Raw genomic sequence first — 20,605 nt, forward strand, 5'->3', positions numbered from 1 at the left:
CTGGACCCAATGTACACACTGCTTGATGGCCTCCAATGATATCGAGAGACTCCTTTTCTCTTTATAACGAAGAGGGATTTCAAGCTAAACTCTGAGGACCTCTGTCATTGGGCCCAATATGAAATTGGTTGCTGGGCTGACGGAGTTGAGCAGGCGTTCTGAGCAAGTGTGATGACATTGATACCCCATTCTCGACCAGGGGCTTCTCACGAAACAACCTGTCGTGTATATCTCCGATGAAATCATCTACAAGCGAACGGGGCCCCATGCGCGGTAACCTTTTGGGACTAAGTTTTGACCTGCTATCAAAGTCGAAACAACGGCGTGGCCCAAGAGGTGCTGGAAACACAATAATGTTTGAACAGTTGCCTCGTTCGCCACTACCGCATTGAAGGAGTCGAGTGTTGCGGTGAAGTAATCCCCCCAACCCGAGAACTTGACTGCCTCTAACTTTCACTGAATATAATCGCAAACCTCGTACAGCTAAAATTTTCCTGTTGGATGTTGTCCCTCGCAAGAGTTTGGTGTCTCGGTGCAGCGAATACGTGGCCGCTCAAGGAATACTGGAAAAGCAACTATACTCCTTCAGAGATTCACTATCGTGACACCCATAGAGGACAGCCCGTCGTAACCGGATCAGTGACGCGGATGTCACTCAAGATTTCAAGATTTTCTGACGCTGAAACTTTCTGCGAATGCAAATCGGCAAACACATCGTCGCTTTTGAGAGGTCTGCAGAAATGCCGTAACCGTTGCGAATATGCAACGTTTGCTCCGGTATATCAAACGAAACAAGTCCTCTACATGAGGTCCCTTGGCATATATTGTTGAGGTTCCGGGACACGGGGCGATGCGTTTAACAAATGGTAATGATAGCTGGTACGTTGATTCGTTGATCTAGTATATGGAGGCGCAACATCCATCCAACTTCGTGACGAGTCTGGAAATCCATGCCCCAAAATGACCGGACGATCATGGAGTTAAAACTTCTTTTATATCACCATCTATTGAGGAAGCTAAACTCTGAGAAACACGGAGGCCTGCGAATAATATTCAATACTGGCGAAACAGGAGAATCTCGTAGGGGAAGAGCAGCCATCTCGGATACTTCATTTCTGACCAGTGGGGTGGGTAGATAGATGAGGCTACCTCGTACAGAGCTGAAACCCTCCTACTAGTCCTTGATAAACTGTAATAGTCCAGACTGGCCTGCATTTGACTCCCCGCTCTCTGGGCTTTTGCAACCCGAGGTCCGGATCGATGGCAGTGGCAGTTACGCGAGGGGAGTCGTTCAAGACCACTTTTGATCTAGATAGTCTTCTCGATCGCTCTGGATGTTCGATTTTAAGAATTCTTGAAGTGGATACCCAGGACGACCCTAGGATGAGCCTTGAATCCGCTCACCTCAAATTTGGATAACGATATCAACACCGAAAGAAACCTATACTTGCGTTGTCCTCGTCTTTTCTAGGTAGATTGCATGATTGGGAAGACAATCACTGGAAATTGCTCTAGGCAGGAATAGTAAAGCCAATTTTTGAATGAGTTCAACTTTGCTCTAGGTAGTACTGTAAAGGGAGCTTTAGAGACAACGGGGTTTTGTCAATGATCAACGTCAGCTAATCTCGCTCCAGGGCGCGCGAATAATGCCTTTCCAACCACCGAAGAGAAGGCTCCCGTACTTCTTTAATTCTGCAGTCTCTGGTAGTCTCTAATAGTACGAGATTTAAGTGTAAAACATGTACGGATTCCGTCTTTGTCAGCTATAGCCCAGTTATAATATACTACGTAATATTAATAAGGCTATAGCAAGATCTACTCATTAGGTGCCCGTTAGAACAAACTGTTACGTTACACACTAGATTCACTTTTATAGTGGCTGTCTCTTTCGAGTCTCCCAACAATGGCCACGATCACACCCTCCCCCTTCGCTCTGATAGACATATGGCCTTCCCACGAACCCGCAGATATTTAACTCTCTGTTTGGAGCATCATTTGCCTCCAGGATGCACCAATCAGTAACGTTCACACGCAAATACAGGAACAGAAGGAGAAAGAAACTCAAGAAGGCGTCATCAACAGTGGCCAGTAGATTCTACACGGGGACTATCAATTAAGTGATGAAGACGAAACTGGTAGAGACGAGGCCAACGATGACATACTCGTAGAAAGTTTCTCAAACACCGTCTTGAAGGTTGCTTGTAATCTGTGTACAGTCAGGTAGGCCATAGGTAGCGTGGGTTCGTTGCAGGTGTCTTACGGAGGCTTGTTGGTATGGTACGATCAGCTGTCTGCACTATGCGTTCACTGCGCTTTCGAATCCATTCATCTTTGTATTACGTAAAATTCGATAGGGAGGTCAGTATACAAAAAATACACATCAAGATACACTCTGCCTGTAGGATACTTATGTTAAAGCCGATCTTGAGTAGTGTCAGTGCGGTACTGTAAGAGATAGACTGATGTGACTTGAGATGGACGAGAAGATGAAAAATTTTGGAAAGTACTCCCAACGTACCTTATAAGGCTGAGAACCTATTGTAAGCGCTTGGGAATAGCGAGGAGGCCACCCTTTATACTTGCATACAGCTGTCTCACAAAGTCCTCGCGGCTTTATTATGAGTATCTCTAAAAAGTTACACAATCAGTGATACCTATGTAAAATACTGTTCTATAGGTAGGCAGGATGTAGAAACAGAATCTCCTACTGCTTTAGACTTAAATACAGAAACTTATTCAAGCAAATAACATTAGAGCTACTGTATTGGAAGCTTTCTGAAAAGAACCATAGCTCAAAGTATTTCCAAAGAGCCCATCCGTTATGGTCATCTAAATACAGAAAGAAAGCAAGCGAGCCAATGAGACTGCGACAACGGTGATCTTTCACTCCTCTCGTCTGCTTATGCATAAGGGATCAAGCCGCATTTGGTGACGAAACAAGCTTCGGCGCTGTAGTCTCCCGGGCGGAATTGCTTTTGTGGCACAGTATGGACTTAACGTCAGCCAAGTATAGTGATAATTCTGGGCCTTCAACACCCTGGAGCTGGGCTGAGACAATCAGTCCTTGCCAGCAACTAAACCCTAGCTTGATCCTGCTGTACCGCATGCCTTGGTTCAACATAAAAAGAGGGGTCTTCGACTTCGCATGAAGAGGACTCTTTAAATCGCTCTGTTTACTTTGAAACTGCAACAGCTTGTATCGTGTCCTAGCTTAAGACAACCTGCTCGCTGAGTTTTTTCGTTTTTCAAACCTGTGGGCTGCCACCTCGTGTACCCGAGCCGTTATTGCCAAGACAAATACTTGAAAGGATGCCAGCACCGAAGCCCATCCTCATGGCCATCTTGGCCGCCGGTCATTTCATGACCGCCTTTTCCCGGCAGTCGACCCTCTTTGCTCCTGTGTTCGAGCAGTCCGACTTCGATGTCACCAAGGCGCTTGTGGACCTAGGTGTTGACGTCGCAAAGATCCCTGATTTGAGCGACTCCAATAAAAGGCTTGAATCGGGGTGTTCCATCGCTGTGAGTTATTTTAGCATCGCGTCGATTGTGGTCGGTCTAACCTCTCTATGTTCTAGTGCAGCTCGCTGAAGCACATATTTGGCGACGAAGCCGTCGAGACTAGAGACGAGGAGGCATTCAGTAACTTTACCCGGTCGTACTGGTCGTCTAACCAGGCTGAGGTCAACCCATACTGCGTCTTCAAGCCTTCAAAGCCGTCACACGTCTCGGTAGTAGTGTTGCTGTCTCGCTTGACACAATGCCCCTTCGCAGCCAAGAGTGGTGGACACGCTGCTATGGCCGGAGCTTCTAATGTAGAAGACGGCATCACCATCTCATTAACGAACATGAAGGAGATCTCGCTCTCTGCGGACAAGAAGGTGGTGTCAGTGCAGCCCGGAAACGTCTGGGGCGACGTGTTTGCAGAGCTCGCCAAGTTTGATGTGTCTGTTATTGGAGGTCGATTGAGTAACATTGGTGTTGGGGGACTGACAACAGGAGGTGAGCAAGTTTGTAGTCTTCATTATTTGAGTGGATGATGACTTTTGATTCAGGCGGTATCTCGTTTTTTTCTAACCTCTACGGCTGGGCTTGCGACAACGTTGAAAGTTTTGATGTGAGTTCACAATTTATCTCTACAGGAAGTAATCACATGGCTGATGAGGGTACAGGTTGTCATTGCAAACGGCGCAATTGTCCGCGCTAGCCCTACACACTTCTCTGACCTCTACTGGGCCCTCCGAGGGGGTGGTAACAATTTCGGTCTTGTCGTCAGCTTCAATCTGTTAACGATCCCACTTCCTGGTGGCAAGATGTGGGGAGGTCTTCGCGTATATACAGAAGACAAGTTTCCCGAGGTCTCGAAGGCTATTGCCAATCTTGTAGAAAACTCCGCCGATGACCCCAAGGCTGGCTTTTGGGGCGTATGGGCCTTTTTTGATGGCATCAAGATCGCGAACCCTGCCCTGTACTATTCAGAGCCGGATAGCGGTAACGCTACCATTTGGTCAGAATTGAACGCCATTGATGCTGTCGATGACACGACGAAGAACCGCCTCATTCACGAGTGGACCCACGAGTTAATGCTTAGCAGTCCGTTGGGCTTGCGAGAGGTATACTATGCAATCACGACCAAGGCTGATCAGGAGATTCTTGACTTTGCGCAAAAGCTATTCTACGAGAATCTGCACAAGGTTTTGGATATTCCTGGCATACTACCTGCCCTTATCGCTCAGGGAATCACAGTTCCTCAGATGCAAAACATGAAGAAGAACGGAGGCAACGTTTTGGGCCTCAATGCAGAGGACGGGCCCGTCTACTTGATCCATATCTGCGCTATGTGGGAAAACGAAGAGGACGATGCTACAGTTTATCAGTTCATGTCAGATATTTTGAAGCAGATTGCAGCCGAAGCAAAGGCTCGTGGGGTCAACAACGATTACGCCTACATGAACTACGCCAGTCAGTACCAGGATGTTATCAGCAGCTATGGTGCCACGAAGAAGGAGAAGTTGAAAAATATCTCTCAGAAGTATGACCCGCAACAAGTTTTCCAAAAACTGCAGCCGGGATATTTTAAGCTGGATCGAGCACCTATTCCGGACACCGACTACTTCTCTACTAGTTTCTAGATATGGCATTCCTTGTGTTCATATGTTTGATCGGCAAGTGCACTAATAGGAGGCAAAGGGAAAGAATTAACGGATTCATATTATGTGAGGTGGATAGTCGGTTAGTTGACAACACGAAGCTTCCTGCCTGGTAAAGGTTGGCATATTATAATAGGAGTATTTTCAACTGTCAGCTGGTAGATTCAACTAGACTCAATGACACTATAACTACTTAGTAGGATCGTGAAAATGCTCACATACAACACCTTAGTGATCCTAGTCCCGAGAACCCAGAGCTGCGAAAAAGAGACTATCCGGCTGAGTTTCCGGCCATGGAAAATGTATGCTACTTTATTTCTTTTGAAACTTATAATGCGCCAGATCAAATGTAGAAGTGGTTACATAATGTGGTGATTTGATATTACCCTGCAAGAGGGAATCGTCCATGGCTATCCTAGGTACCTACTATCCTGAGCCGCTGATAATTCTAATGATACATGATTTTCGTCAGCAATGATGCTAGCTACCTGACATTACGCATTTCACGTGCAAGGCGCTAGCTGGCCTTGACGTAGCTACTTCTAGAGTCCTATTACGTGGACGGAGTTCCGCGGGCTACCTCGCATAACAGCCGCGGAGGCCGACACAGCCACAATTCGGCCGGTTGCCCTTGGAAAACCTGCGCAATACAGCCTCGAATGAGAGTCCCGATAATAATTTCTCTACTCAGGAAGACTGAGTCACACCGATGTATAGCACTACCAGAAAATCTGAGATAACAATAACTTTGCCAGTACTGAGACACTGACCTGTTTCCGTTGGCTAGATAGGAACCTGAGACCATGAAATTGTAGTGATGAGCTTTGGGCAACAAAGCCCGATGAAGACTGAAACATAATTTGATAAGCATAATTCTCTAATTCCTTCAGCGTATGAATATGTAGACGTAGAAATACAGGCAGTACCTATTTGGAAACTAGATGAGCTGCGGTTTTGATCTTACACGATGAACCACAAAATAACAAAAATGATACAACTAGGAGCTAAATGATGTCCCTCACATTCTTTGAGGTCTGGGTACGGGCCATCAGTGCCTAGATAGGTAGATAGGCCTGTAAGCAAGGGCGTAAGCACTATTTTAGAACCTGCTTAGAACTCACAGAGCTCAGAAAATGTGGGTATTCGGCGTCATTGGAGCCCGACTCAGGACAAATCATTCTCCACTCATCATCTACATGGGCCGTTGTCGTGAAACTTCATGTTGATTTAAACCTCTGATTCTTAGTGCCTCAGAATGAACTCTGTGTCACCCCAGGCCAATATCTGCGATGAAGCTCGCCAGGACGCAAACCAATGTGCTCTGACAACCGACGCAACCACAGAACGGCACCAGAAGACCACTGGCAGCAAGCGACAGAAGACGTTCACGGGTTGCTGGACGTGTCGCGAGCGGCATGTCAAGTGTGACGAGGAGCGACCGAGGTGCAGACGCTGCACTACTGGAAGCTTCGTTTGTCAAGGCTATGGCACTCGGTTAACTTGGTTGACGCCAAAAAGCCAGAAAGCACAGAAAAGTGGCGACCGGAGCCGGTCGCAGGCGGCTGAGGCAATCTCCTTATCCAGTGTTTCTGGGCACTCGTCGAAACGTGGAACCAGTTTTACTACTGATCATCCCTTACGCGGCTCTTTTTCAGTGTTCAAAGCTTCCGAACCACACCTCACCCTAAAGAGATGTAGAGTTTCCGGTCAACGTGCCAGGGCTGCGGCGGAAAAGGCGCAGGACGACATAATCGCAAACTTGGAGAACGAAACACCCTTATTTCAAGGAGTTATATGTTCTTCTACCATTCCTTCAGGTAGCACTGAAGCGATTTGGCAGGACCAAGGTATCCAAGAACTCAACCTCTGGCCAGGGGAAACCTCAAGGGGTTCTCTGGAGGAGGCCCAGCATCAATCGAACTGGCACACACATCTTCATCGAGGTTCATTGAGCTTTGATAGCCTATGGTTTCCTCAGATGGGTAGTAATCTGAAGGCTTTCAATATGCCATCGGCTCCTGCTCGAGAAACAGAGCTCATCAATCACTGGGCTACCAACCTTGCCCATAAGTTGATTCCAATCCGCAGCCCGGCGAACCCTTTTCTGACTGTCGTTTCGCCCATGACACTCGAGGGAAGTCGGTTGGCCAGCACCAAGTCCACCTGCACGGTCGCTTTGTTTCACGCTGTTTGCGCCATCTCTGCAGCTCATCAAGCAAACCTGAGGAGCTTACCGATCGAAGATAAGCTCGTACTTTACCACAAGGAGATGAGTTTCCATCATCTAATGCAGAACATCAACTGCGGCGAACACGATGAACGGATGGCAGCTCTGTCTACTCTATGCCTATGGACCCTTATACACTTCATTACCGGAACGCCCGGAGCCTGGCGCGAAGTCGTCAAGGTAACCCGGAACCTCCTTGAAGAGACGAGCACGAAGATCTGGAACCATTCAACTACTGCTGCGCTTACATATCAGTCATTTGCCTCCTCATTTACCTTGATTCAAGCGCAATACCTCGGACGACTGGAATTCCTGACCCCTTTCAAGACTAGTCTGCCGAATGTAGAGACGCCCAAGAACCAAATCATGCCATTACGTTCTCTCGAGCTGATCTCTCTGTTTAACACGAAACTACAGAGAACACATTTGTTAGCATCAGAAGAGCTCGACCAGCTCGAGATGGAGTTCGTTCTAACTACACCTGAGCCGTCAACAAGCTTCGATGCTGCCAACGTAGACTCGGCATTAGTGCACCACCACCGCTCACTGTTCTATCACGCCTGCCTTCTCTACTTCAGGACAAATTCAGGCCGACGTGGCTCGGAGGAAGATATTCAGGGTCTGGTTTCCAGGTGCTTGGACCATATGGAGCAACTTGATTCATTACAGCCGAATAGCAACTCCACAACGTGGATTTTCGCAACAGTTGCTTTTGAGGCTGCAATACCAGAACTACAGGACAGGATCAGATATTTGTTTTCTCAGCGAAAGTCATTAGGGTTCGCTACCTGGGATACTTTGCTTCTTGCAGTTGAAGAGGCTTGGGTGCGCCGTGATGCTTCACCGTTCACATTAGCACCGGAGCCTTGGACTCGATTTCTCGCACAAAGGCCACAGTTCGATGTAGTTTTGTATTGATTATGACTAGCTTCAAACTCAAACCATTCAAGCAGCCACTTTAGACGATAACCTTCGGGTCCCTCTCAGCCTCTTCAAGCAAATCTCTGGATGTTCTGAATTTGATCCCGGAAAAATATTTCTCTCGATGAGCGGCCACCTTTTCTGCAGGCAGAGACCCGGCGTGGCTTGCAGAGAAGATGCCGTACTCTGCTATGATTCGTTTTTCACCTTCGGGGTTGGCAACAATATCCTCAATGAGTTGATTTAGGCTGTGGTGTTCGACCTTCATCTGGGGGTATTTCTCTCTCAGCAACGCTGCTAGAGTATTCCAAGTAGTCTTCTCTCCAGAAATGTAGGTATGTCGCTCCCATTCAGGCGCATGTAGTAGTTTGGCAACTGCCCGGGCCATGTCTCTCACAGGTGTGACATCAAGAGGCTCGTTGCCGGTGCCAGGGATCGTCACTGTTTTGCCCTCAATATCGATAGGGATCCCTTCGCCCGCGAATGGAAGCATTCGATTGCGACTCGGTACGATATAGTCCGCGAACCAACCAGTAGACAGCAGAGTCCACTCTAGTTTGTTCTGTTCGGCCAATTCCTTGCGAATTACGCCTTGAAGACGGGAATAGAAGGCTGGTTGGTCCGGAAACTCCTCCAAATTGCCACCATATTCGGCGGGAATGAAACGCTTGCAGCTGGTGCTTTTTATCGCTGCCTCAATCAGGCGTCGGTGAGTGTCGATGAAGGTGGGCGCGTAATCGAGTATGGCCGAAATGAGGGTGCTAGAACCCTCGATGCCCTCCAAGATAGATGGGACAGAGTAGTCGGTAACGAACTGCCGAACGCCAGGAAGACCCTCGAAATGAGGCTTGATGGATCGGGTCAAGATGACGATGTCGATGCCCGCAGCTGGTAGTTCTTCAGCAAAGTAGCGAACAACGCTTCCGGATCCAGCGATAGCAACACGCATGTTGAATAGTTTAGGATTGAGAATGAGGTAGACAGCTGACAATAGAAAGTCTTGATCAAGGTTTAGAGCGAACAGTAAACTGAAGCTTGCTGATTCAATGTCTAATTTGATTTTCAAGTGTGCCAAAAGGCAGCCATTATATACTTTTCCTGTCCTTCATTCCAGCCTGCAATTATCTGTTGACTGCCTGAAAACATGACCTCTGAAGGCCTTCCATACAAGTGTTATTAAGCATGATATCAAATCAAGAGGCATTGGCACCAATTGTGGACAATGAAGCCGATCCAGTAGCTGTGGGAGAGAGTAAGCAAGTCGACCATTTCCTCATTAGGCAACTCACTGCGAGCTTGGCACTAGCGTTCAAGGTCGGTGGCGCCCGGACCTTGGGTTTCCCCACTCTAACGAGCTATGCCAAGCCAGTCTGATTATGACGGTGCAGAGGCAGTCATCCTAATGTCTCTTCCCTTGACGTCCAAGTATGGCTAGAGGTGACCAGGCCGATCAATATGATGAAGTCGATGCTGCCTCAGTGTATAGTCAAGTGGTTGGTGATGACCAACAGGTCGCTTTACCCTGGAAGCTTACTTCAGGGGGTGATTCTGGATATATCATGTATATAATGAGCAAGAAACGGCCATATGACTGTATTGGTTCTACTAACCCTTTGGTTCTGCCCCCCTAGAGATATAGTAGAAGGCACTTTCTAGCGTATAAGTCATTACTCATAGCAATGCATTATTTTTTAGGTGCTGGTAAACCCATTTCTATAGTAACACATGATGTACCGATGCGATGCAGTGTATGTAATGTCAAATATTATGTCAATTCGACCTTTTGCGCAGAACCTTCAACATCCACGGCGGAGCCCTGTCACGAATACTGCCACCTCTGACTCTTTGCTCGAGAAGCCACTGAACCGTCATCGTGGCCATGGCGCAATTCCACACAAAGGAAACTATCATGCCCAAAGAGAATATTAATGAGGTTGATACAGTATTGGTACCGCATAATGTCATAATACCGAAGTCGTCAATGCCGTCCGGGAGAGCAAAACCTGAAATTATCAAGATGGCTTGGCAGATGGTGAAGTCTAAGGCATTGATAAATTTAAGTCTTCGAAACATGTTGAACGACAATTCTGGCCGGAAGCTGAGGTATCGTTGGTAGAGGTATAAGGGCACAGAAATCGCTGCCAAGGCTATGGTAACAAAGCCAATGATCTAGAGGTTAAGGCGTAAGTCTAATGAATGCCTGATTTTGTATAGGAAAAGTCTTACACCGTGCTGTGTTCTGGCATGTTCAGACTCCCCCATGGCAATGATGCCAGTTACCAATCCTGCAATAACCAGAGGGGCAAATACGAAAGATTGAAATATCATCTGCCATCGCTCAACCTTCGCTTTCGTGAGCTCGTCAAGAGGTCTGTCAATCATAACGCACAGACTAGGGGTTGATGCTAGAACGAGAATAACTGGATAGGCGAGAAAGAACGCCGCAGTCATTGAAACAACTAGAACCATCAGTACGTCAGAATTGCAGACTCGGAACTGAGGGACATACGATGGACATATGTCAGGATGACGAAGACGTCCTCGTGTACCCCATTTACTTTGTATGAGTGTGCCGAAAGGTTAATCGAAAACGTGTTGCCGCCGCTGGTAATGTTCAGAGGCACACAGGTTGGTATTGTGACGTTGTTTAGAGGATTCGCCGTAATATTTCGGTGCAACAACTCCTTCAATCCACCGACACCCTTGATAATCCAACAGTGGTCGGTGGTTGACAAGGCGTCTAGTTGTTCTTGAAGGAAATCGATGATGTAAATCTCGTCCCACGCTCTAAATTGGCAGTCTCCTATCTGTATCAGAGCCGCCGTTGTATCGTTTTGTTGGCCACGATGAATGCTCATAATCTGTTTCCGTAATGATTTCTTCTCCGTTCTCAAGACGCCGACTTGTGCAGCTGGGTCGGAGACTAGACCACTTATGGTACCTTTCGCGGGTGCCGCATCCTGGGCTGAACCCAAGTTTGCAGCAGTCGCCGAGAAGATGAGTAAAGCAAAAATCAACATCGAAAATTGTGGGTGGCAGGCCTCGCCGGCCCGTCACGTGGGCTGACGGCCGCCACCACTGGTCTTAGCCAGCCTCCACAGCCCTCTAGCCAGTTAGTTAGTTCTTCCAACCAACAACACCACTTTTCCCATTCTGAGCGTTCTGTGCTGGTTTCGCCCACAGGTTATGAGCCCAGCGTTATTCTTTCGGAATAACGTCGTTTTACCCATTATTCTACTCGTCTGTCAATTTTCTATTGATTCACGAATTTTTGCGATTTTATTCGCTTTATTTACCCTTCTGTGCGATTTTCTCGCTTTCTTTCCTTCCTCTTCGCTGACGAATTTCACTTTCTGACGCGACATTGGCTGCCTGGCGCGCACGAATATCACGTGGCACGCGACCGACCACCACAACCCACTGGTTTTCACGAACACCACGGAATTCCACCACAACAACAGACTTTTCAGTCACAACTACAACTTTTACTTCGATTCCTCGTTTTTCACGAGAATTCAACCATTTCAGCTTCGGTTTTTCGAACCAGCCCATCAGTTTCTCGTATCTTCTACGAGTATTCATTCTTCCCTTCGATTCACCGTATTTCTACGGTCGGATCTCACAATTCCACCCATTTCTCGTGTTCTTACGCAAGATTCTCCCTCCTACACAACATTCATACTTCTTCAGTACCATTTACTCATCAATACCTTCCCTTCAATACCTTCCCTTTCCAACAGCAAGCGTAACGAACCCGCCACATCGACGTCCGATACAAATGGATCATACAGGAGGTTCACACTGCGAAAAGCATCGAACTCCGACTCATCAAGGGCGCTGATATGGCCGCCGATGGACTCACGAAGCCACTGGTTGCGGTCAAACACAAGGAATTCGTTCGTTTGTTGGGCATGGCGGAGGGATTGGATTGAGAGGGGGATTTTGAGACTGTGGGACTATTGATATTGAGACTTCGGGATTCGGAGGATTTCACGGCCTCCTATTGGCCAGGTTTAACCGGTAATTGACCGAGTTTTCTAATAGTTGAGAACTCCTCGGATTTGGAGGATTTGGGACTTTTCCTGTATTTCCTATTATTCTACTGCTTTTTCGCTGAGGAGTCTGAGAGGGGGTGTGGGTGGCAGGCCTCGCCGGCCCGTCACGTGGGCTGACGGCCGCCACCACTGGTCTTAGCCAGCCTCCACAGCCCTCTAGCCAGTTAGTTAGTTCTTCCAACCAACAACACCACTTTTCCCATTCTGAGCGTTCTGTGCTGGTTTCGCCCACAAAAATTGTGGATACATAGCTCTGAAAGTGAGTCGATAATGAAGACAGGAGGTGATGATTTGTAGAATACCTCGGGGAGATGGACACATATGGTCAGCGCAATCGCTAGACAATGTGTAAGCGGCGATTTCTTCTTCTCGACAGCCCTTGTTGAATGGTGACGAAGCCGCAAATGTTGCCAAGGGGGCTTAGCAAGACAGCCTGACAATACGGTGTTGCATGAATTTAGAGTTAGTTACACGATCCGATTAAAACGGATTTGCTCGGGTTTAGTGGGGACGCGGAAGCCCGCGGAAGGCCGCAAAGCTCCAGCCGCCAGCTAACCATGTCAGTACCACTGACGTACGCAATCAATTTCGTACTGTCATTAGTTATTGGTTTCAAACTGAAATAGATTAGGTCCTCTCATTATGAAAAGTCTTGGGCCGGAATTGTTTTATTGGACTCCAGATTAGAGGACTTGCAAGTTTCTGTACTGATAACACTTTTTGTTATGTTACTCTAAATCCAATAGTAAAGAAATATGTGATGAGATATATTGCAGGGCTATTACTCAAAGTTCTTCTTCCCAGGGTAAACACGTACTTCTCTTAATGCAGAAGAACAGGGCAACGATTATCATTTCCTGCTGTGGAAACCACATTGAAACGTCAGATTTACGATCAAAAAAGTGCTGTTGATGGATAGAGTGTGGTTGTTGGTTCCAAACTAAATTCAAATCCAGTACCTCAATAAGCAAGGGTTGCTTCGACCAACTGGAAATGCCGATCGTATGACGGAGACAATGATTATCAAAACAAGGAAAGCCATCAATTATTGAAATGATAAAGAGTTGAACCCCTTGTGTTCGCCTTTCCACGTGACGAGAAGCAAGACGGGCTTGAGTTCTGCAACCACTTCAGCCAGCACTTCGACTCGAACTTTTCTTGCATGATCCAATAACACACATCAGCTCTCTTTCTTTGAAAGAATGTTTTATCTTACGGTGACCCCGTGATCCCGACAAGAAAAATTGAGACTGGAGCTTAGGTTCTTGAGACTATTAACTGATCTCATACAACATAAAAGTTTTAGAAAAACGACTTGAACCGATTCGCAGGATCATAGCGCTTTCGCAAGGCAACAAGCTTGTCGTAATGTTCGCGATAGACCTTTGATACTCTCATGTTAGCAGTTTCCACATTCTTGTAGACTTTGGGTGCTTACTGCTCGTGCACTATGGTAGTCGGGCTCAAGACCAGCAGGATTGACTTCAACTTCCTTATACTTTTCTTGGAGAACTTCCTTCGGTGCATCAATCGAAATCTGACGGAGTAATTCTTCCTGCTCCTTTGATCCATCGCCAGGGCAGCTTGAAATAAGCAAGAGAAGATGATTCAGTTTCGGAGATCGCGGCCAAGCAACCTCACTTGCACCACCAATTGGTGGCCTCTGCAACCTATGTCAGACCATCTGCTAGCAGCATGTACATTGGGGGTAACCTACAAGCAAGAGAAACTCGAAAATAATAGAGGATATGTCTTGAATTGACTTATCTAGTGAGCCTAGCTTATCGTAGAACGCGACTGCTCTGGTGAGAATATCTCGATCGACGTCGACAAGTGCCATGGGAGCGTAAAGCGTTTTCATTTTGCCTCGGAGAACGGCAGCGTTCCCTAAAAATAAAAATAAGTGAGATCATCCAGCGAATTTTCTTTAATGAAACTTACTTTGCATATCCACCACGCCCTTCATGTTCGTTACTCTAGTTCGGTCAATGGCACCAGGCTTCTCTAGCACCCATCGGAACAAGGATCGGCCATGCTCCTCACCGAGGGCATCATATACGTGGAAAATGACCGAGTCCTCAGCGTCAGGCTCGTCTTGTTCAAGCACTGTGTGAAGCAGCCTCTTGGGCATGAAGTACACGAAATAAGTGACCTTAGGGTGGGGCTTCGAGTTGTTGAACTCAATCATCTCATCAATGAGCTGTGTGAGCCACTTGCGCGGTACCAGAACAAGACCAGACCAAATGTTGGTTGGATAGTGGTGCGCTCGCAGAAGAACCTTCGTTATGACTAGTTTTTGGGTTATTTGCCCGTCTCTGTAAGCCATGTTTACCTTGTAGGGTCAACCTACCTCCGAAGCCACCGCCGCTGCCACGAAGTGCCCACAATAGCTCGGGCTCCTGAGACGCCATCACCACCGTGCCATCGTACTTGACAACCTCTGCATCGAGGAAGTTGATGGGATCGCAGATGCATCCATATTCTGTTGACATCCAAGAAAGCCCGCCGTTCAGTATGGCCCCAGCGACGCCAATTGCGGGTGTCCGAGCAGCAGGTACTTTGTGGAATCAGTGGACAGTGCTTAACAAAGACAATTCCGACCGGTTTGCTTACCCGAGTATTCAGGGTCGACCTTTTCCATATACGTAACCACCTCCGACCAAGTAGCACTGGCGCCAATTGTTGCGATCTTCTTGGTTGGGTCGTAGTCCAAACCATTGAATTTCATCATGCTGACCACCACATGCTTCGCAGACGGGGACTTGAACCCATGGCCTCGAATTGCAAAGTCCAGGTTAGACTCATATAGAAATCTTACGATTTCAGCAAGCTCATCTACTGAAGATGGAATGAGAACAACCAGGGGGTTTAACTGTTTCTGAATAGCAAACGGCTCAGAATGAAGTGTGTAAGCTGCATCCTTAGGTGTCGCCACCGAGTCGGGACTCAAGGCTTGAATCAGCGGCTTTAAGGTAGCAAAGGTTTCTTGATGGGCATCCGAAGACATCTTGCTGTTACGCAAGGAGAATGAGGGACGATGCGGGAAAGACTCTACGATTCGGTAGAGAAAGTGATGGATAATCAAAGGGATGCACACGTATGAACTTGCCTAAAGTGAGGTGAAATTATACTAAATTCTTGCCCGAGTCTTCGCTGCTCGCCATGAAACATTGAGAGCGAAACTGGTCCCATTTAATAATCGCTGGAGATGGGCTAATGTTCCATAGCATGTTATGTCAATCATGCCCCCGATGCCGATTTCTAGATTGGCTGCTGAGCGCAATATGATGTAGCTCATTGGTGTGGAATGTCCGAACCGGACTCTAGAGGTCTTCCGGCCGGCCTGGAGATAATTATAATACCGAGACCGCCGACTGCTCCGACTACTCCGACGACAGCATGAACCATGAGGATTCTTGGCGATGTAGCCTGGGGCATTTCCAGTAAATCATCATCAACGTCATGATAATGATAAGTGCCTTTGCTTCGGACCAATTCGAGGCTTCAAGTCCGTAAAAATCCGGTTCGCCTGTTAGTCTGAATTTCAGAGGCCGGACGAACTTTATGACTCGCATCACCCCTGTTACTTTGCTGGGGTAAGCTGACACTTTCGGGTCGAAATGCGGAGTTTAAACTAAAGCCCTGCGTTTAATTTGACATGTTTCGTCTCCTCGCTGTCAATGCTAATGGCGAGCCAACGATTGCATTTTCCAAAGCGCGTTGTGGATTGCTAGATTTCTAATCAGAAGTTGTTCTCATCTGTCAACCTTAGAAGTGTACAATAGTCGTTATTTTGTCATGAATATTAAACATGCGGCTGCTCCCCTTAGTGCGGCTCTTGATCTCAATCTTGGATCACTTCTCCAATTATTAACCAATAGTCACTAAAAATGGCAGACCCTGCGAGTAGAAAGTCAACTTTGGCGGTAGTTGCCGTCAATCAAGATCTTCGAGGAAGGATAGCCCTTGTTACGTGAGTAATTTGCAATTAAGCCCCTGCTCGCCCGACTGCTAGACCAAACCTTTTCTTTGCCATACACTCTGCACCAGTCTCGAAGAATCGAATAGCTTCTCGCTATAAAAGTAAACTTGTTGAACAGTGTACTAAGGAACGTTATAGTGGAGCATCTCGTGGTATTGGCCGCGCTATCGCCTTGAACCTGGCGACTCGCGGTGCATCTATCCTTGCGACATGTTCCTCGGCCACATCCATGCATCATATCGATTCGCTTGGGGAGCATATTGAAGAATTATACAGTTCCAGTCCGTACGAAGCACCCAAGATTGTCGGACTGGCCGCAGATGTGCTTTCTGCGGACTTTCACGATCAGGTTGCCAACAAAGTCCGAGACGCCTTCGGTGGCAAGGTAAACATCATCGTCAATAATGCAGCGTATTGCGACTTTCGTCCCGTTGGCGAGCTCGACGCCGAATACGTTCAAAAGATTCTGCAAGGAAACATTCAATGCCTGGTAATGTTGATGGATACCCTCTTCAAGAGGGATTACATTCAGCGTGAGTCGAGGGTCATCAACATTTCCAGTGATGTTACGAGATGTCCAATCCCCTTCTCGTGAGTCCCATCACTCCTCAGGATAGGTATCTGCTAACCGAGAGAAGTGGCATGGCTGTATTTGCATCCACAAAGGCGGCCATGGACTGTCTTACTCGCTGCTGGGCAGATATTCTAAGCCTTGACCAAAAGACCTTTGGAACCACTGTGAACTCTCTCTCGGTCGGTGGTACAGCAACGGATGCTTTCATTGACCATAATACACCGGAGCTCAAAGCCGCTGCGTTAGGTGTTTTAGGAGAGAGAAAGCCGCCACACAAAGGACTGGGGCGTCCGGAGGATGTTGCCGGTGTTGCTGGATTGATTGCAAGCGAGGAGTCGCATTGGATCAATGGCAGTGTTGTATCGGCTAGTGGAGGAGCAGCTAAGATACTCTAATACAGGCCAATTATCGCATCTCCTGTTGGTCTTACATGTACGCTTGGATATGTTGACTTCTGCCCGTCTCTTGGCAATCCATCTACTTTAGATAACCACTACATCCCTAGCAATTTACAACATCAAACTTTTCCATGCAGCTGATTTATAGTACATTACACTCAAAAGTCAACATTTATCAAATCATAGCCTCAAGTCGTCGGGCAGGACAGGGACGCGTTCAAGCTCTCTACCACCGAAGTCCTCGGGTCTCTTTTCATCCCAAAAATGTCAACTCGGAAGAATACTGTGCGGGCGTCATCCCTGGACATAGAATTTGGCTAACAGGAGCGGTTTTGTGCACACCATCCGTGCGTTCCAGCAGGATCTTCAAACTAGGCTCCGACCTGATGACGTCTAGTTGGGCTGCAGAATTTGTCTTACAGAGACTTTATTCAACGTTGAGTCCTGTGGAGACGAAAACGGTCGACTATAAGACACAGTCAGCGGTACGGGAAGATGAAAATTTGGCTGTAACGAAAGCAGGGAGAGAATTTATGCCTTGTTGTGCAATGATCTGCAGGTGAAATCGACCAATTAGACTGTATGCTTTCTGAACAACAGTGGCTGATAAAGAACCGACCAGAGCATTAGCTATGGCTTGAATTCTCACGGCTAAATAGTCTAGACCGCCTAATTTGAATGCTATCAAGGAATCATAAGGCGCCTTCTGTAGCTTAATTACCTAGGTGAGATATTCAGAGATCTGCTACTTGAAAATTGAGCACAACTTATCTGAAATAAACCTTCCAAGACTATCTCTAAAGACTAAGATAAGTACCAAGTTAGATGTTCAGAGAGTGGGCATGTACTCAATCTTTACGAGTGGTATATCAACGCAACGGATACTGGCAGCTTCCAATAATGAAGGCCAAAGCCAAGTGAGATTTTCGCCTTACTGTTTCTCTAGGAAAACTAAAAGTCATTCTTGACATCTTGAGTATGGTCACAAGTGTTTTTGAAGGTGCCAGGGTGCTGGTACAGGTTGGAAAAAGTCAGAAAGGGAGTCGTCGATCAGTGCTTGGGCACATTTCTGGCACAATCAACCCGACTGAGCTTTAAGACCCCTGGTTCGGACTGACTACAATCTAACAGTTGGGAGTGGTGTCTCAGATGCATTCCAATTCAGGTAGCATTCTTTGCGTTGCCATCTGCGCCGTGTCTACTCAAGCTGGAAGTGATTACAGAGGTCCCAGATTGTGTACTGACCGGATTGAGCGTCTTCTTCATGAAGAAGGGTTCATCAAAATTCTTTCAGCGAATTCGGTTATCTGCTTACGGGCCAATATTGCAATGTGGGCATGTCAGATATGAACATCCTGTAATGCATGTATTGAGAGTGTAACTATTCCTTGGATGTTTCGGCTACTCAAACACTTCACAAGATGCGTGGACTCCACTGGCGAGTTCCTTGCCTTGTCAGATGTTGAAGATGGGGTAAAATGAACCCCAATGTGACCTTTAGTCGCCCCAAAAGACGTTTAAGGCAAAACAACTTCGTCTTGCCATGGCAGCCACTCAGGGGCACCAAGTTCCTCCCCAACACAGCTCGCGACAAGGGACGGTTCAGTTTCTTCCTCAGGCGAGTCGGCATTATGAACGACCTTTATCGCAAAATTTCCAGGTCCGACTGCGTTACCGTAGAAGATCCGGTAAGCGACGTGAAAGCTTGGGCCTACGAAAGGTGGTATGGTAAAGTTGTAAATCAACGAGTCCTCAAAATCGCAACATCGGCCCCAGACATCGCTGTTACCGGCGCGGAACTCGCCGGAATTGGCAACCGGGCCGACCCAGGCGAGGATAACGTCGTCAGGCACATTGGATAAGAGGCTGTACTCGCCAGGCGCAGTAAACTCGATGTAGCCGCGGTGGGCGATGATGTTGCACACAGAGGTCGAGCCCGCTGGGCCCTGGACGCCGTTGTACTCGATGGGGCTAGATGCCTGCTCACCGCTGAGGCTGAAACTAATAGAGCTGGATCCCGACGTGAGGCCCGTGCCGTCAGGGATACGGCCTTCAAGGAGTTGCTGGAGATTCAAGGTACGAGACTGGGTCGAGATCAGCGCCTCGGTGCAGAGAGTGGAGTCTGGGTCTATGGAGTAGATGGCAAATTCAAGGCCTTGGGTGCAGACAGGCAGGGTATCCGTAGTCGAGGAGCTTGTGCTCGACGTCTCGGTGGTAGTGGGGGAAGGCTCAGGTGTGATGGTGCTCAAGATCTCCGTCGTGGTTTGAGAGCTCGGAGCAGCAGTGGTAGCCGTGATGCCGTCAATACACTGGCAAGCAGACCAGTAGGCCGTAGCGTCAGGGCAAGAGCTCGCGTAGGCGGGCTTGGTTCCCGTGATTACGGGCTCCGGCGCATCTTGACGGCGGAAGAAGGCATTCCACCTGAGCCCGCGTGCATTGACAGACGGCTCAGGTCTAGAGTGAAGTGTTAGTTAGTGGCTTCCGCTTGTAGGTCGTGGTAAATTTGGGAATGAGAACTCACTGAGGGGCTTCTACGCCGTTAGCCGTCACAAAGGCTGAGCACAAGGAGGATCTGGAGGCAAAAGGAGGGCTCTGCCTGGCTGTGCCAGCGACTTGACGACCGCAGTTGTTGTTACAAATGTCGGCTAGGGCCAGCTGAGGCAGAAGCAAAACAAGCTTCAAAAGAGCGAGAGACTTCATGATGAGAACCAAAGAAGAGAAACGTAACGGTGATTTGCTTTGCTGTGAGCTTGAACGATGATAGCTGCAAGTAGTAATCGGTGTTGGGAAACCCTCTCTTATAATTCAATCCGAGTAACCGTCGTCTTCATGTTTGGTGCTATTGATTCGCATAGAGATCTTTCATTCAAGCTCAATCGGCAAGAGACAGGGTCTCATCAATACGGGGTTGAAAATACCTCTGAAAATACCTGTGAAAATACTTGCCGCGTGTTCCTGGAATGGAGGACGTGGAATGTAGAACGAAACACTGAGGGGTAAGCAGCCAAGCGAAGCTGAGTTCATGCGGAATTGGAGAGTCTCGGAGCGCCCATGACGATCATTATACTATTTGATGTCTATTGCTATAAATGCCTCCCTGCATTAGCCACTTCGCGGGGTGGATTACCCCTTAACACGGAGACGCATTTCGTAGGCAAATGGACTAAAGCACGAGAATACTAGAAGGAAAGACAGATGAATCCTTTTTTGGGGCAACTCAGGAATCTTGTATAAGTCAATGCATCTTTTTCCCCGGATGACTGACTAGGTGTCTTGCAGTTTTGGTAGAGTGGTCGGGCAA

General features: G+C 47.6%; 7 protein-coding genes across 7 annotated transcripts; 3 read left to right on the top strand and 4 right to left on the bottom strand.

Annotated features, from left to right (window-relative positions):
• Nucleotides 1-3,309: 3,309 nt before the first annotated feature.
• Nucleotides 3,310-5,129, top strand: CTRU02_200919 (uncharacterized protein; the record flags this gene model as incomplete). Its single annotated transcript, XM_036718932.1, has 4 exons — nucleotides 3,310-3,519; nucleotides 3,576-3,999; nucleotides 4,053-4,114; nucleotides 4,170-5,129. The coding sequence occupies 4 exons, from the start codon at nucleotides 3,310-3,312 to the stop codon at nucleotides 5,127-5,129; spliced, it is 1,656 nt and encodes a 551-aa protein (XP_036589932.1).
• A 1,273-nt stretch (nucleotides 5,130-6,402) lies between these two features.
• Nucleotides 6,403-8,292, top strand: CTRU02_200920 (uncharacterized protein; the record flags this gene model as incomplete). Its single annotated transcript, XM_036718933.1, has 1 exon — nucleotides 6,403-8,292. One exon carries the CDS (start codon nucleotides 6,403-6,405, stop codon nucleotides 8,290-8,292), a length of 1,890 nt encoding a protein of 629 aa, XP_036589933.1.
• Nucleotides 8,293-8,332: 40 nt separating this feature from the next.
• Nucleotides 8,333-9,244, bottom strand: CTRU02_200921 (uncharacterized protein; the record flags this gene model as incomplete). The annotated part of the gene is made up of 1 exon (XM_036718934.1): nucleotides 8,333-9,244. The coding sequence occupies one exon, from the start codon at nucleotides 9,242-9,244 to the stop codon at nucleotides 8,333-8,335; it is 912 nt and encodes a 303-aa protein (XP_036589934.1).
• An 821-nt stretch (nucleotides 9,245-10,065) lies between these two features.
• Nucleotides 10,066-11,315, bottom strand: CTRU02_200922 (uncharacterized protein; the record flags this gene model as incomplete). The annotated part of the gene is made up of 3 exons (XM_036718935.1): nucleotides 10,066-10,464; nucleotides 10,522-10,754; nucleotides 10,805-11,315. The coding sequence occupies 3 exons, from the start codon at nucleotides 11,313-11,315 to the stop codon at nucleotides 10,066-10,068; spliced, it is 1,143 nt and encodes a 380-aa protein (XP_036589935.1).
• A 2,337-nt stretch (nucleotides 11,316-13,652) lies between these two features.
• On the bottom strand, nucleotides 13,653-15,357 carry CTRU02_200923 (cysteine desulfurase; the record flags this gene model as incomplete). The annotated part of the gene is made up of 6 exons (XM_036718936.1): nucleotides 13,653-13,733; nucleotides 13,789-14,013; nucleotides 14,068-14,237; nucleotides 14,292-14,639; nucleotides 14,701-14,907; nucleotides 14,964-15,357. The coding sequence occupies 6 exons, from the start codon at nucleotides 15,355-15,357 to the stop codon at nucleotides 13,653-13,655; spliced, it is 1,425 nt and encodes a 474-aa protein (XP_036589936.1).
• Nucleotides 15,358-16,240: 883 nt separating this feature from the next.
• CTRU02_200924 (short-chain dehydrogenase reductase sdr) lies at nucleotides 16,241-17,301 on the top strand (the record flags this gene model as incomplete). The annotated part of the gene is made up of 3 exons (XM_070203765.1): nucleotides 16,241-16,323; nucleotides 16,471-16,923; nucleotides 16,950-17,301. 3 exons carry the CDS (start codon nucleotides 16,241-16,243, stop codon nucleotides 17,299-17,301), a joined length of 888 nt encoding a protein of 295 aa, XP_070062347.1.
• A 1,520-nt stretch (nucleotides 17,302-18,821) lies between these two features.
• CTRU02_200925 (uncharacterized protein) lies at nucleotides 18,822-20,004 on the bottom strand (the record flags this gene model as incomplete). The annotated part of the gene is made up of 2 exons (XM_036718938.1): nucleotides 18,822-19,758; nucleotides 19,826-20,004. 2 exons carry the CDS (start codon nucleotides 20,002-20,004, stop codon nucleotides 18,822-18,824), a joined length of 1,116 nt encoding a protein of 371 aa, XP_036589938.1.
• Nucleotides 20,005-20,605: the final 601 nt, after the last annotated feature.

The sequence above is a fragment of the Colletotrichum truncatum genome, assembly GCF_014235925.2.
Source record: "Colletotrichum truncatum strain CMES1059 chromosome Unknown Contig_0001, whole genome shotgun sequence".
Taxonomy (NCBI): domain Eukaryota; kingdom Fungi; phylum Ascomycota; class Sordariomycetes; order Glomerellales; family Glomerellaceae; genus Colletotrichum; species Colletotrichum truncatum.